The following is a 15,315-nucleotide window of genomic DNA, read 5'->3' as shown; positions in this document are numbered from 1 at the left end:
TCACCCTGTAGTAGGACAAACACCTAAAACAGCCATCAGGAGCTGTAGCAGGATGAAAAGTCGTTTGTTAGAGAAAGCCCAGTCAAAGTTCAGAACTATATACAATTACATATTTGTTGCAAGGGTTTAAAATTAATGTCCAAAGCTGCTCTTCATCCTATTTGATGGAGCTTGACATTTCGCAAAGAAGAATGGTCAAATTAGTCCTTAGATTTTTGAAGCTGGTAGAGACATACCTCAAAACCTATAATTTTAGAGAATTTTCAGATTTTAATTAGTAAAAAAAAAAAGAAAAATTATTTTCCTTCCACTTCACATGCACTACTTTGTAATTCTTTAAAATAAATAATGTGGTTTTAATACAACAAAATATAAAACACATCAAAATGTAAGAATATTGTTACAAAAAAATTGTCTAAAAGCTCCAAGGACCTAAAATGATCTTTTAAGCATCTCATCCTGTAAACCTTTAGAGTGTGGCAGTACTGCTGCGATGAGGACCAGCGCCTCAGAGATCAGTCAGAACCAGAACAGCACCAGCAGCACTGCCCAATGCTTCTCCAACCCCAGTTACCCCACCGTAGCCCAGTGTAACGTGGTCTCCACCATTTCCAGCAACCTTGACGGGACTCTGACTCTCAAAGTACGACCTTTCAACATTGGCATTGTCATTGCCTTTTTTTTTTTATCCAACAATACCACGTCGGAGCATTAAGCCATTGTCGTGTTATATTCTTCTTTTTTGCAGTCAAGTACCCTGAAGGGCCGAAATGCCTCAGAATGGAGAGCCTTCTGCAACCTTAACGACATAGGTCAGTCTTACTCTCACTTATTATGTCACACCACATATAGGCTGAGTTTGGATTTCAGAGCAATAAATGAGCAAAACTGTCAAATCAGGGGCGAAGACGTGCGTGTCATTAAAGCGGACCTCTCGGAGCCGGAAGCCTGCTGTGAATGAAGATGAAGCAGGGGTCTCTTGTTAAACATAACCTTTGCTCTGATTTTGATAAGATATGCGGGTAGGACAGGGGGAGAACTGGAGTGGAGATGAATAGGGGTCACTATGAGCTCATTAGTCCTCCTTCACTTTCCCAAGTGACCATGATGACTTACAATGGGTCAAGCGCTGCACACTTAGGATATTAATTATAGAAAATCCTACAACAAAGTGTGTGTTTTTTTCTTATTCAGGAGAGCAGCCTTTTATAAATGCCTCAGAAGAGCCGTGGTTGTGAAGAAAAACAAGTGTTTATCTGTCGATACGTAAAATGCAACTGGATGAAATCGGTTTCCAGGTAGAAAGGTGCAGCTGCTGTTCAGTAACAAGTATCTTAGATTAGTAAACATGCTTAAAATCATTCTGCCGTGCTTATTTGAAGAAACATAGCATTTATTTAAAATATTTCTTTAGTGGCTTGATGCTCACTCCTGTCACAAGAAGAGATTTAAAAAGGATGATGTGCCCTTTTTTGTTTTATTACCTGGTATAACTGTAGTTGTTCTGTAATTATCTATAAACCCAAACGATTTGATAACACAGTAACTGTTGATCAGTCCTGAATAGAATTGGTTCTAATGAATGCAGTCCACTCATTTTATAGTCTAACCTACTGGGAATGTCACAATACTGATATGTCAAACAAGAAACTGATACCAAGAAAAATATTTGTTGCAAAAAATATGACTATAGTAATGTTCTCATTATCTTAATTTGGGCAAAGCCATTAAGTAAATGTAGAGAAAATTTAAAAAAAGAGCTGAAAATTATGGCTTTCCTGTACACAACAGACAAGATGAAGAGAGGGCTTCACTGCTTGAGCATTTGATACCTGCTTGGAAGTGGTTGTGCACTGGGGAGACATATCTCCATATAAAATCAGAATGGGACTATTAAGTTGCTAATATTTAAGGAGATAATCCCAGCTTATCTGGGAGCTCACTGTTTTGTTTCTAAGCCGTGACTGTTTGGGTGAGCCTGCGCGGCTGGGGAAAAGGCTGATTGAGTGTGTGTGTCTGCAGGACTGTGGTGTGAAACCAACTTAAGGAGATGAAAATGTCTGTTTCTAATTTGTGTTGTTGTTTCTTTTATTTACCATATTTAATTTAGATTAAGGTCTTGTCTGCCTGTTATTGTCAAAATATGTTTTAAAAAGTTACAGTTTCTGGAATGCTAGAATCTTCCAGCTTAGCGTTACTTTGGTTCAACTCCTTTTAGACTACAGTCTCAAAAAGTAGAAGTTTCCAAAGTACCCGCAAAATACTTTGTATTTTTGAGAAATATTTAAGACCCTAGTATTTTGACAGGGTGTACTTTCTTAAAACCTGAGGTGTCCATCATCATTGCCACTCTGATGGACATCAGCAACTTTTTTTCCAGGCGTCCTTGAGAAGTGTCCTTTGCCGGTGCGATAATAAAACCCCTCAAACACATGTTTGAAGATCAAACTGTGATAGATCGCTCTTCCTTAATTAAAACACCCTGCCTGCTCACACCTGATTGTTATTCCACACTTTTCTCTGATATCACCTTTAAATAAACTGCTGATGATAAATGTTCACACGTTCCCTCATAGCTAAGAATTTATGTTGGAACATTTTTATGTTACATTTAGGCAGACATTTAGAAGATTTATAATGGTTAACACAGGCTTGCCATGAACACACTGCGCATTAAATTGTGTATTAAAGAATTCAACTTTTCCTTTTCAGTCGTGCTTAGGCTTGTAACTGTTGGTGACTACGTTCAACTCCACGCTTGATGTTGAGAAATATGTAGGAAATATAAAAGACAGAATGTGCGCACAAGGCAGCAGAGAGCGCAACCAAAAGTTATATATAAGAAATCAATGCATAACACAATGGCTAAACAAAGAGACAGTATGGATAGGGAAATGTGCAGCTGCAGAGGTAGTTTCATGAGACAAAGACTTATATTGTCACCTTCCTAAAATAATGGCCTGTGTCATTTTTTTTCTTTTTTGCCAAAAGTAATTTAAGATGCCTCAGGCCATTATTTTAGGAAGCCGATAACATGATAATTTGTCCAGTGAGGAATAAAGTCAGCAGAAATGCTGTTTGAGAGCAGAAGCTTGGAGATCTAACAATCATCACCCTACTATGGATTTAAAAAGTGCTCTATGGAAGTTGTATTGTGTCTGTAATGCCTCACAAAAAAACTAATTAAAAATAGTATCTTATACTTGGGATGAACTGGACGTTGTAAAAAAAATGATATATGATATATGTTCGTTGGTTCATTTGGCTCAGACACTAGGGCATTTTAAAACTAGATTTTTATATTATGAAAGCAATTCTAATGTGCATTTTGGAAAATAAAATCCCTTTTTAGTTTAAAAAAAATAAATTGAACATTTAGTAGCTTGCAATGTTTTGGATTAAAACGCACTAGTATCTGAAAATGTTCGAAATTTCACTCTTGACCAAACAGTCACCATTCACTCGTTGGGGAGTCTTTATTTTTATAAATACAAATGTAAAACTTTTTGTACTCCTCTCCTGACTGATACTTTTTTATGACCTCATTTTGATCCTCTGTAATATCATTGTTAATTGTGTCTGTAGCAATAAGATGCAGATAAAGGAAAACGTGAAAAATGAAAGCATGACAGCTAAACCTTATGTCCGGTAGAGCCGATCCATCATAAGTAAACTGAAAGCTGAAACTGAAGCTGCGTTTCTGTATAAAATGTTTGCCTTTCTGGTTTCACATTTTCAGAAGTTCAACAGAATGAGGCACAGCCACAAAAAGCAACGCGAAAAGGTGAGCAGATAACTTTACGACAAAGTTTTCAGGTGTTTTTAAAGTTTATCTCCAAGTGGAACGGCTAAAAGAATCTTTTCACTTTACAGCTGATGCACAAGTTTTCCTATTTGGATTGTTTTTTTGTTCTTTTTTTTTCTCTTTTGATATTAATTTCACAGCCGCAAAGTGTCACATCTGTATTTTTTCTGATTTATACAAGAGGTCTCTGCAGTCTGGACAGGATCATGGTGGGCTGAGCTTTTATCCGAATAGTAATTGCTTTCCATGGCTCGCTGCCTGATACGTCATTTTGTCTTCAGCGCTGGGCAGTCGATGGTGAATGTGAGAGACCCAGGGGTGTGAAGAGGGCTCTGCTGCGGTCTCTAATGAGGCCTCTTATCAGATTGATGAGACCGTTATAGATGAGATGAGCCTTCCACTCTCTTGCCTTTGTACTCTTATTACTATATACCACCATTAGTCACCTGTCGCAGACAAAAGAAATTCAGCTTCAGAATGGCAACAAGCTTCATTGCCATTCTCTTCGCCATTCTCCAATATGGGCTTAAATTCATGTATTAATACCGCCATTATGAGTCTGTGACAATCGCTTCATCTTTTATGATGCTGCATAAATCCTTGTCTTGTGGCAACTGCAGATTACATAAAGAGCTCCATGTGCAACAACAGCCCCTGCTCGCTGAATAGTGATAATCCATACGCCACTATCAGAGACCCACCCGGGCTGGCGTGCAAGCACACAGAGAGCAGCTATGTGGAGATGAAGTCCCCCTCCCACCGTGAAGTCCCCTTTGGAGGCACCGCCACTCTCCTGGGCACCGTGAGCAGGAACCTCTATGATGTTGGTGAGTTTTGTTGTTGATTTCGATGGAAGCTTTTGGCTTCTGTTGATTTTTTATTTTTTTTTACTTTAACTGCTCTGGTCATTTTAAAAGTGTCATTGCTAGAATTTTCTGTCTACCTTATATTAGCAAGTTTGTATGTCATGTAAACGTATAAAAACAGTTTTAACCAGCAAGAAAAATCCACTTTACCGATGTTCCCATAATGTCCCTGTTAAAATAATTTACTTGTGTTGCTTGTATGCTCCTCCAAAAGTTGGCGTCAAAAGCCCTCACTGTTCTAAGTTCAGTTACGACGTTCCTTTTTTATTTTCTTTCTCCCCTTGCCTTACATTAGAATTGATGATTTGTTTTTGTTCTCTTAACCACTAATTAGCAGAAATTTGTGAGACGAATTCAGTTTGTTTTGAAATTTGTATGTTCAATTATTAGCCTTATTACTAGCTTTTCTATCATATTCATAATTCATAATAATGGTTGATTGTCTGTAATCAATATTAATCTGTGAAATAAAGAAGATTGTTCCCTAGACTGGTGAAGAATTCATTAAAAGTTACTATGTTAATCCATTTCACTTCAGTTTATTTCAGTAGCATTGATTCTCAACAAATGTCAACTCAAGGCACTGAACAAATCAAACGGATCTAATTATTTACAGAGATGGATAGTTAATTCAGTGAAATATTAGACTGTTTAATCCACATATTTCAGTTACAATTAGATATCAGTGCAGTTAACTTCAGGTTATATGCAAATCTGTAAAAAGGTTTTCTCTCTATGGAAACTGAGCTGTTTGAATCATGTTATCAATGGTGAAAGTAAAGGAAAACTGCCTGTTCTTTTAATAGGAAGAAATCTCCAGCAGAGGCAGCTGGCTCCGTGTGAGAGCGGCCATCTGCTGGACCCCACTGTGGTTTTGATCGGAAATTAGATTGCATAACTTAGCAGATTGTGAGATTGGCTGGTTAATTAGCATTAGCATAATTTCTCGTGTCAGCGTTTCACCTTTCTCCTTGGCCGTACTAACGTACGTCTCTCTTTTGTTTTTTTCCTACCTTTTCTCTCAAACTGTTGCAGAGCCCACCGTGAGTATCCTGCAGGGACCCAACGGAATGGCCACAGGTTTTTCCCAGGGTCCCTATGACCTTTCCTGTGGCAGCCACATCCCTAGCCACTACGACATTCTCCCCATGCGCCACAGCCCCACACACACACCCCCGGCGCCCCCAGAAAGCCCCAGTTCCTTGCTTTAGGGTGAACAACCCTCCACCTGGCCTGGGAACCACAGGAAACCAACTTTCAGCCAATGGCTCTCCCTTTGTCTCTGTATGTGTTCGATTTGGTGCTGAGATTCTGAGATGGAGAGACAGCCACGACTCGTCTGGCTCACTTTGGCTCTCTTCCTGTGACCTTGAGGGAAAATGAGGGGAGGAAAAAGTGTCCCACTCACCAGCGACTGTTTGCCAGTTTTATTTTGTTGTGGAGCTGACTGCTCAGACTGCTGCCTGGCCTTTATATGGACCTCCTGATGTGGAACAGGGTTGTTCCGAACACTGCAGAGAGCAGGACACGTGAACTGAGTGGACAGTTTATTTACAGGGAGAGCTGTCCTCGTGCTCATTTTTATCCCATGATATATGTTTATTATAAAAGAGCAGCAGAGTGTTTATAATGTCCCCCCTGCCCCCCAAACCAAAATTATTGTCCTGGAGAGAGAGAGAGAGAGAGAGAGAGAGAGAGAGAGAGAGAGAGAGAGAGAGAGAGAGAGAGAGAGAGAGAGAGAGAGAGAGAGAGAGAGAGAGAGAGAGAGAGAGAAGGTAGCATAAAGAGAAGCTCTGCTCATCAAACTCAGAAGTGAAAGAGCGTTTCCGGCGGCCTAAATGTTCGACACGGGACTGTGAAAACGAGTTTGAGCAAGCATGGGTAAAATAGAAAAATTGTTGTAATGGTTCTGTATTCGCTGTTATCCAGTAATGATCACACACATAATACTAATGTAAGCTAAGTTTTGTTGTTAACGAGGCCGTGTGTATCTGGACATGTTTTCAGCTCGCCAGTGTTCATGCATTTATTCCATTTATTGAGACTTACAGACACAGAATCGGTCTAACATTTGACCCTTTTCTTCACATTAATGAAGTGCTCCAATCTTGTGTTGTTTTCCATGTGAAGGCGTTTCTTTTCTTTTGTTTTTTGTTTTTTTTTGCAAATGTCTTGGTTTTTGTTTTAAGGTTATTGGATGCTTTGATCTTTTACGTTTTGTATTTATGAAGCTCTTTGCTTTACGTATTAATTTATATTATCGAAGACTTTTTTATCAATGTGGTTATAATGATAAAATAAAAAAAAGATGAGCATGATCAGATAATGATACCCACCGATGTAGATAACACACAATTTATCTTCTTGTGAGATTAGCCGTGTCATTTTGTGAGCTGTTTTTGAAGTCACTTAAAATATTCTCTCTGTCAAATTGTAGATTAAAAATAACTTTTCATCTGACCAATGCAAGACCCAAAAGCTTTTACAAAGGGGATTCATGTGTGATAGAAATCTGTTTCTAAAACCTCTTTTTTTTATTTTCCTATCAGGCTAATTAATTCTTTTATCTCGTAGATTGAATTTGCTTAAATCCATTCCACCCTCTGTTGAAGCAATAACATGTTGACAATCGATGCACAGACAGCGTTTCACTGGACGTCACCACATCTACGAGCAGCATAGTGACAGTTGATCTCACCTCACCTGACTGTTTGTCCTTTTAGGACACTTTTTTTCTAGTTGCTGTCACATAAATCTGGTTGTTGTTTTGGTACTTAAGTTTGTTTCCTATTAAATACCTCTTCTGTCACCAACAACCTGTCTCATTCACATTAATGCACCGAACAAGAACAAATAAATGTCCTTGATAAATTTAGCTAATGTTGCTCATTTCGGTTTGGGAGCAAAGCCACGCCTCAGCTCCACCTCTGATCACTTGGCAAGCCTACTTGTAGCTGGCGCTCGCACACAGAGCACTTTATCTTCTGCTCTCGACAGCACATCCCTGCCTCCCTTCATCATTCCATCCTGACCTTATCTCTACTCTTTTTCTTTACTCCAGCCTTGTCATTGTTGTTGCAAGTCTTTTTTCCTTCAATCCAGTACTCGCCATCCTTCTTTTTAACAAATCTTCCTTCTCGCTCAGCAAATCTTGTTTCCCTCCATTCTTGCAACAAATCCTCATTTGTTCTCCTTTTTTGAATAATTTGTGTAAAATGTCATTTGGCCTAGCTGTTGTTTTTGGGTAACACTTTATTTGAAGGGGGGTGAATAAGACTGTCGTGACACTGTCATAAACATGACATAACACCTGTCATGAACATGAATAAGCCTTCATAAATATTTATGACTGTTGTCATAAAGTGTCATTCGGTAAATTATGACACTTTTAATACAAAGTTGACATTATTCAAAATGTCTTTGTTATGACAACTTGACATTAACCAAGAAATCATTACTGTTTAAACTTTACCTTTAATAATATAAAGTTACCTAATTTTTAAAGTGCAACCAGTAAGATTTTTTGAACAAATTGACATCAGTAATGATTTCTTGGTTAATGTCAAGTTGTCATAACCCATCTTCCTAATCCTCCCTTGCGACCCACTCATCCTCCTCATCTTTCTATTTGACCCTTTTGACCCTACTTCATCACACTCCTAACAACCTTCATCCATCCGCCTCATCCATCTTTAAAACTCCATCTTCATCCCTTTCATTCGTTTTTCTCTCATTTTGACCCCTTTTACTCCACCCCACCATCTTTATAACTGAACTTATCCTTCTTTACAAACACTCTTCATCTCTTTTTCCTCCACCTCCCTCTTTATGACTCACTTCCATTCCACTCATTATTCACATCGATACTTAAGAGCTTTTTGCATCCCTGTCATCTTCCTCTTACCTTTTTACAACCCCTCATCATCCCACTCATCACACTCTCCCTTCGTCCTCTCTTCCTTTTCATCCTTGTTATCCTCGTTTACCATCCATTTTATTCTAGTCATCCTCTTAATCTCTATAACCATTTTCATCTCACCCACGCTCCCCACTTGCTTTTTGCACATCGTTTTCACTCCCATTACCTAAATTATCTGTTTTTTCCTGCATTTTAAGCCCACCCAGTGTGGACTTGTGATGCCATTTGCCTGCAGAGTCAGTAGCCCCACTCTTTTTCACCTTCCTCCTAACCAATAAAAACGAGACTCCTCATGTGTAGTGCAGCCCTATGATCCAGCTACTGTATTTCTTCGTTCTCTCCTCTCTTTTAATGAGTCAGTGAGCTCACGTTGTCATTGTACGGTCCCTGCTGCTGTGAGATTTTCTGTCGAATAAGAAATCCAACTGTAATAGTAGATGCTCACAGTCCAGACCTTGATTCGAGTTTTGAGGAGAAGAAATTCCCTCCGGTAGCAGCTCCAGAGCTGCCATGTTCGCACACAGGAATATTCTGTTGAAGGATTTTATTTTGAATAGTCTTTGTGAAGAGATTTTAAAATAATACATGGAATTTATGTTCTTGTAAGTATATCCACTGCTTTACAAAGATATTTCTAGCCTTATTTTGACCACCAATATATAACACTTCATATAGATTTTTTTCCCCCAACTTTTTACATCAACTGCATCCCATTCACCGTTGTGTTGTGCTGACTGTCCCTGGGAATAAAGGCTGGTTCTTTTGCACAATTTGATTATAAAATGACAACAGACTAAAGAGTTGTCTCTGCCTCAACAGTTTGACCATAATTCACCATTTTAACTTGATTTTTGAAGTACTTTATCAGTCATGTGTTATTGTTCACCTGAGGCTTTTTATATGTCAAAATTTTAGAATCGATGAACGGCCTAATGTGGATTAGCCTCACTTCAGGCTGAAAGCTGTGGAAAAATGGCTAAAAAAAAAGTTAATGGTCTGAGAATTAAATGCATCACATCAGTTTCATAACTAATGAAGCTGAACTGGCGCTGTCTTTCAGTTGAGTCACCATGACGATAAAAAAGGGAAAACAAAGGCAATCTGTTGGATATTCTGAGCCAGTCTAGAACTCTCTGGGTTATTTTCCAATGCAGAATTTCACCAGATGTGTTGTTACATAATATCCGTTTTATTTCTCCTCTATAAGGATTTCCTGTTTGTTCGACATCTGCACTGACCCTGTTTTTGTGTTTGTTTTAAACACATTTTCATTATCATTAAAGCAGAAAAAAACAATTTATTTGCAGTTGCACTAAATAATTGCAGATTGCATTAGGAGTTTATTGGACATGTTTCAAGCAATTTCTTTGATGTGCTTTACATACTCTTTCTTTTCAATCACATATTTTACTGAAATGTAATTTCTTAAACAACTTTAGGGATGTTTCTCTTTGCTGCCACTTCTACAGTAGGGCTTGTAGTGAATACGTTGAGCTTCAAGTCAAACACTTTCAATTATCAGACAGCCATTCTTCTTTATTTAGGGCCTGAAGATATTTCTCTGATGCCTGCCTGATGTAAGTCATGGGACTCAAACATCAGTGGCTTTTTTAAGTAGGAAAATGTATCCCCAGGTGTCGCTGAAATTGAACCCAGAGTGTAATACTGAAACTGAGAAAAACTCACCAAATTCTTATTTGTCTCCTACAATCCATCCGTTGCAACTTACAGTCAAGAAAAACAAAAATTTGTAACAAAAAAAAAAAACAGTTTGAAAGATGTTTGTTGATTGTATATGACAAGCTGTGGAACTTCACTCTTTAACTATTTTTAATTAGACGTGAAGTAAAAAATTAAATATTGACACTGTCTGGCAAAAGCATTCATACACCTTGAACTTTTTCTATTTGTTCATTTCATTTTGCTGCATTTAATGTATTTTCTTGGGACTTTATGAGACAGACCAATGCAAATAGTGCATAATTGTGTATTGGAAGAAAGAACACATGGTTTTCAAAGTTATTAAAGAACTAAAAATATCAAAAGTGTGACATGCATTTGTATTCACCTATGTTAATATCCTAGAACCATCTTTGGCTGCAGCTCTTCTGAAATGTCTACACATACACAGACTTATTTTTTATTTATTTTTTTGCCCATTCTTCTTTGCAAAATCTATTTTGATCCAAACACCTTCCCTTCAAGTCTGACCATTTTCCTTGAACCTTCTGAGAAAAAGCTTGATGCTGCCATCACCGTGCTTAACTGGAGGGATTTTGGGTTTAGGATGCCATTCATTTTCTTTCTTTCTGCATTCTGGTAAACTGAAAATAGCACTTCTCATCTTTCTTCTTCCCAGTTTGAGTAGTGCACAACTAAAAGTTATCAATTCAACAGACTGTCACATCTTAGCTGTGGGTCTATGCAGCTTCTGCATTTGCCTCTCTGATTAATGCTGTTAGTTTAGGTGAACAATTGTCCAGCTTTGTGAACAAACTGGCTTAAAAAAGTCTTGAGGTCTTTACAGAGCAGTGGTATTTATACTAAGATTAAATTCCATGAGCTGATTCACTATTTGCTAATTTGGTAACTTTTGAATGCACTTTATTGCACTGATCCTGCAATATTAATTATAAATAAGTAAAATCTGTTCATGTTTGTGGTTGTAACAAGACTTAATCTGAAAAATTTTAAAGTGTGTAAATAGTTTTGCACAGCATATTTAGCTGTGATGAAAGTAAGACAAACCTGGAAAGGTTGCCCCACGGAGTACAATAAAAACAACTTGGTTGGCAGATTATTAAGTTTGGTAAAACAACCTTAAATAAGTAGCACATGTTGCAGCATGTCATTATTCAGAATACATGACTTAAGTAAACATTATATGTGGGAAAGCTCCTCCATTTGGTCAAGGGCTGTAAGTAGCAACCGAAATGTAAAATAAAATGATTTTACCTTAAATGAGCATTTCTTTAAGAGCAAAAGTGTTGGTAGTCTAATTTGAAGCATTCAGATGTGAGTCAACATTAGGCTAATTAAGAAAAATGGTCACAAAGCTAGATTGAATTATATTTTATATTCTTCTGAAATAAACAAAAATCAGTGACTTGTATAAATGTTTGACTTTCATCATGCATATTTTAGCAACAAATGTCTGTCTGTATAGATATCCCTACAGAAAATCCTGCCAGCAGGGTCCGTTTCATCTAAATATGCATCCTTTGGCTGCACTTTGCAGTGACTAAATCCATAGCAGAGCTCAGCTGCAGATCTTTATTGTTGTCACGTCCTGCGACAGGAACTGTGAGCATCCAACAGACCAGAGCTGAATCTATGCTTCGCTACTCTAAGTGTATAATCAGTATTCATCTCAGTCAGGCTTATGATTTTCACCAACTCTGTATCCAGCTGAACCCAATTTCAGATGGAAATGTACCTTGACAGACATAACTCAGCATAGAAATAAGTCCTTCAGCAAATTAAGCAGAGAACAGTAGTTAAAAGGCTTATCTAATTAAATTTAACTCAAGAGATTAGTGATCAAAGAACAAAATTCTTTGATAGAAAACGTATTATACACTAGTCTTAACACATACAGTGTTCACTGTATTTTTTTTTTAATTTACTGACAAGGAATATATGTTCCTTCCCCGTATAACTTCAGAGGAATTGGGCAACAAAAACCTCAAACATGGAAGTCCTTCCCACTATCCTAGATCCTGCAATTCCAGCGATTGGCCACCAGGTGGCAGTAGGTGATCTTACAAGGATTAAACCAGGGCCTAAAAGTAACAACATATCGTCCTTTTCTGCCACATTCTCATATTCACCATATCCATTCGCATCAAACCACACGTAAAATACGCTCAAGATAAAATTACAACTGCTTGCAATCGACGATGGAGTCTCGCCGCTCATGAAGACAGCATGCTGGAGGAGCACTGTTACTTACTTTCGGAAGTTTTTTATTATTTAAAAACTTTATCCCTATGTTTCTGGTAGAAAAATTACGTTACTTTCCCTGGTATAATATCTACAGTGAGAAAATGACGGAATATGTGAATTGGATTAAATACCTTGAATCGTTTTCCTGTGGTCACGTGGTTCCATGGTGTAATGGTTAGCACTCTGGACTCTGAATCCAGCGATCCGAGTTCAAATCTCGGTGGAACCTAATTTTTCTCTTTTAATGTTTTATGAAAAAAAAAATCAAACAAAAGCAATATACATTCATAAATACTTCCTCTTTTCAAAGTTGTGTGCATGTCTCTATGTGTTATACAGAATTTGAGAATACTGTCGTGTGGCAGAAACAAGCCTTATTTAACAAACCGATGTGACAGCTATCCTCATTCTGAGGGTACCTGTTCTGTATTGTACTCTTTAACTCAACACAGAACAGTTTTACATCGCATTTCATCAGCATCAAAGTTCTTACAACTCAAAAAATGTCAATGTGTTGCTTATGTAACTTCACTTTGCTTCAGGATTACATTGCTTATCCAGATTTTCAACAATTAATTTACAGACTGTTTTCCTTGGACCGAGTTGCAGCTGCATCATTGTAGTTACTGTCATCTTCTCAACCTGCCCATTATTGCATGGAAAGTAGCACACACAGAACAGTTGCTGTTTTGTTTTTGATCTGCAGCAGCTCATGGTGAGCTACCCTGAGATCAGAGTGTCCCATGCAACACCATTGCTTTGAATACATCTTCTGGTGAAGGAATAAAATCGACTTGTCTCGTCTTTCGAGTCTTCTTAATAATTAAAAGTCTTATTTCAGTGACACTGAATGTGGGCTTTTGCTGCAAATTATTCATGTTACATCATGAACATATTAATGCAGTCATCATAATTGATGAGAAGAAAACTAAAATAGTCCCTGACCACTGTAAGTTAAGGCAGAAAGAAGCACATAAAATATTCTCACTTCTGCTTAAAGTCAAATTTGATTAACATGAGAAAATTGTTTATGGTTCTAAATGTAATAATGATAAAATCTATAATTACTGCATGCTGATATAATAGAGAACAGACTGTTGTCTATTTAACGCTGCAATCCACTTGATTTTTCAATTCAAAATGGATTTTTCTACCAGTATTTACCTCTTTTTTTTAATAGAAAATAATGGTAAATATTTTAAAGTAATAAAATTTGACATATTTAATATTTGTCAAACCGCAATAGTGTGAGAAAGACAACATATCGTAAAACGCCACATAGTAGCAACATCACAGATGACACAAGATGGAGTCCATCTGAACTCTATGTACTCTTTCTACCAAATTGTATGTCTTCATACTCACCACACGGGGGCAGTATTAGGCTGTACACTAGGACAGGTTGCGTTGGGCTCTTCAGTTCTGCAGCCAGCTGGGTACACTTCTTGTTTATTTGGAAACTGAAAATTGTTAAAGTGAAAATTGTTTGACAGCTTTCTAATTAATCTAAAGTTCAGGTCTCATCAAACTATTTTCTTGATGTCTGTTTTTGTTTTCCTTTTTTCTTTTTTTTTTTAGCCAAGATTGAATATTTACATGAACTAAAGTTGATGTTTATGTGTAAGTTGTTTTTTTGTCTGAAAGACTTCCAATACAAGGATCAAACTCAAACTTAGAACTGCCTTAAACTCAGAAAATATATATATATATATATATATATATATATATATATATATATATATATATATATATATATATATATATATATATATATATATATATATATATATATATATATAATCCAAGCATGCTGACAGCACAACAAAAACAGTGGTAGACAAAAACTCCAGCATAAGTTGTAATTAACTCTCTCATTTGCAGGCCCTTGCATCCCAAAAGCATTTGGAAAAATTACAGGACAGGTTAAATTATATGCTAGTTGTGAAGGCAAAAAGCAAACATTTCAATTGTAGTTGTTTCAAGATGGCAGTCCACTTTCATCAAGATCTCATTGACATCTAGTCCACACCCTGAAAAATCTCACATGTTAAAAAGAATGCAAAATGATCCACTGCTAGTCAGATAACTGCTCACTCCACTAGCTTTAAAACAAGCAGCTGTAAACATATAATGCAAAAATGATCCATGACCAGAAAGAGGGTCTGTGAGGTTTGGTAGACAACAGGAAGTTGGCCTCCAAGTCAAACTCTGGCAAGGACAATTTGAGCTGGTGTTCTGATGATCTCGGCTCTGTTGTATTGTATCAAAAAATATATGTGCTGAATTTTACACTCAGCTGCACTTTATCATTAGCACTTTATCATTAGTCGATGCAGTTGGAGGAACATCAAAGCATTGGAAAGGAGTTAGTGAAAATATTAAATAGCAGTGAATTGTGAATTTTTGTAATGTAAAATTTTATGATTTAAAATTTTCAAATGGTTTTGTGTCACTAATTTATTTATTTATTTATTTCGTGTCATTTTCGCGTCTCTATGGAGGTTGATAATTAAATATGTGTTGGCATTTTTCATAATCCTGGGCCCTTTTATTTTTGTTATTTGCTGATTCACAGATTCGAATACATTCGAATACGGTCGAAGAAAAAAAAAAAACCCGGTGAACTGTACCGTCTTTAATTATCAGCTTCGTGTATGAGCTTGTCTAGCTTTCTCATAATTAAGTATGGAGAAACAGTTGGTGTTTCTCCACTGCCTCAAACGTTGACGTTTCTCTCACAGCCGCCAGCGGTGTCATCAGTGACGTCAGTGAGGTTTGTA

The 15,315-nt window shown here is 37.2% G+C and overlaps 1 protein-coding gene and 1 non-coding gene across 9 annotated transcripts in view; both read left to right on the top strand.

The window, feature by feature from the left end:
* megf11 (multiple EGF-like-domains 11) overlaps positions 1 to 7,487 on the top strand; it is a 107,876-nt gene extending 100,389 nt beyond the window's left edge. For all 8 annotated transcript variants that reach the window (XM_017305511.2, XM_017305510.2, XM_008412216.3 and 5 more), the window contains 5 exons: positions 474 to 643; positions 749 to 812; positions 3,740 to 3,784; positions 4,426 to 4,632; positions 5,707 to 7,487. In XM_017305511.2, coding sequence (XP_017161000.1) covers positions 474 to 643; positions 749 to 812; positions 3,740 to 3,784; positions 4,426 to 4,632; positions 5,707 to 5,882 — 662 coding nt within the window. In that variant the 3' untranslated portion in view covers positions 5,883 to 7,487. The remainder of the gene's footprint in view (positions 1 to 473; positions 644 to 748; positions 813 to 3,739; positions 3,785 to 4,425; positions 4,633 to 5,706) is intronic.
* A 5,205-nt stretch (positions 7,488 to 12,692) lies between these two features.
* On the top strand, positions 12,693 to 12,764 carry trnaq-cug (transfer RNA glutamine (anticodon CUG)). Its single transcript has one exon. It is a non-coding gene; the product is annotated as a tRNA-Gln (tRNA).
* Positions 12,765 to 15,315: the final 2,551 nt, after the last annotated feature.

This window comes from Poecilia reticulata, chromosome 6 (genome assembly GCF_904066995.2).
Source record: "Poecilia reticulata chromosome 6, P_reticulata-male-v2, whole genome shotgun sequence".
NCBI lineage: Eukaryota > Metazoa > Chordata > Actinopteri > Cyprinodontiformes > Poeciliidae > Poecilia > Poecilia reticulata.
This window is presented reverse-complemented; position numbering and strand designations above follow the sequence as displayed.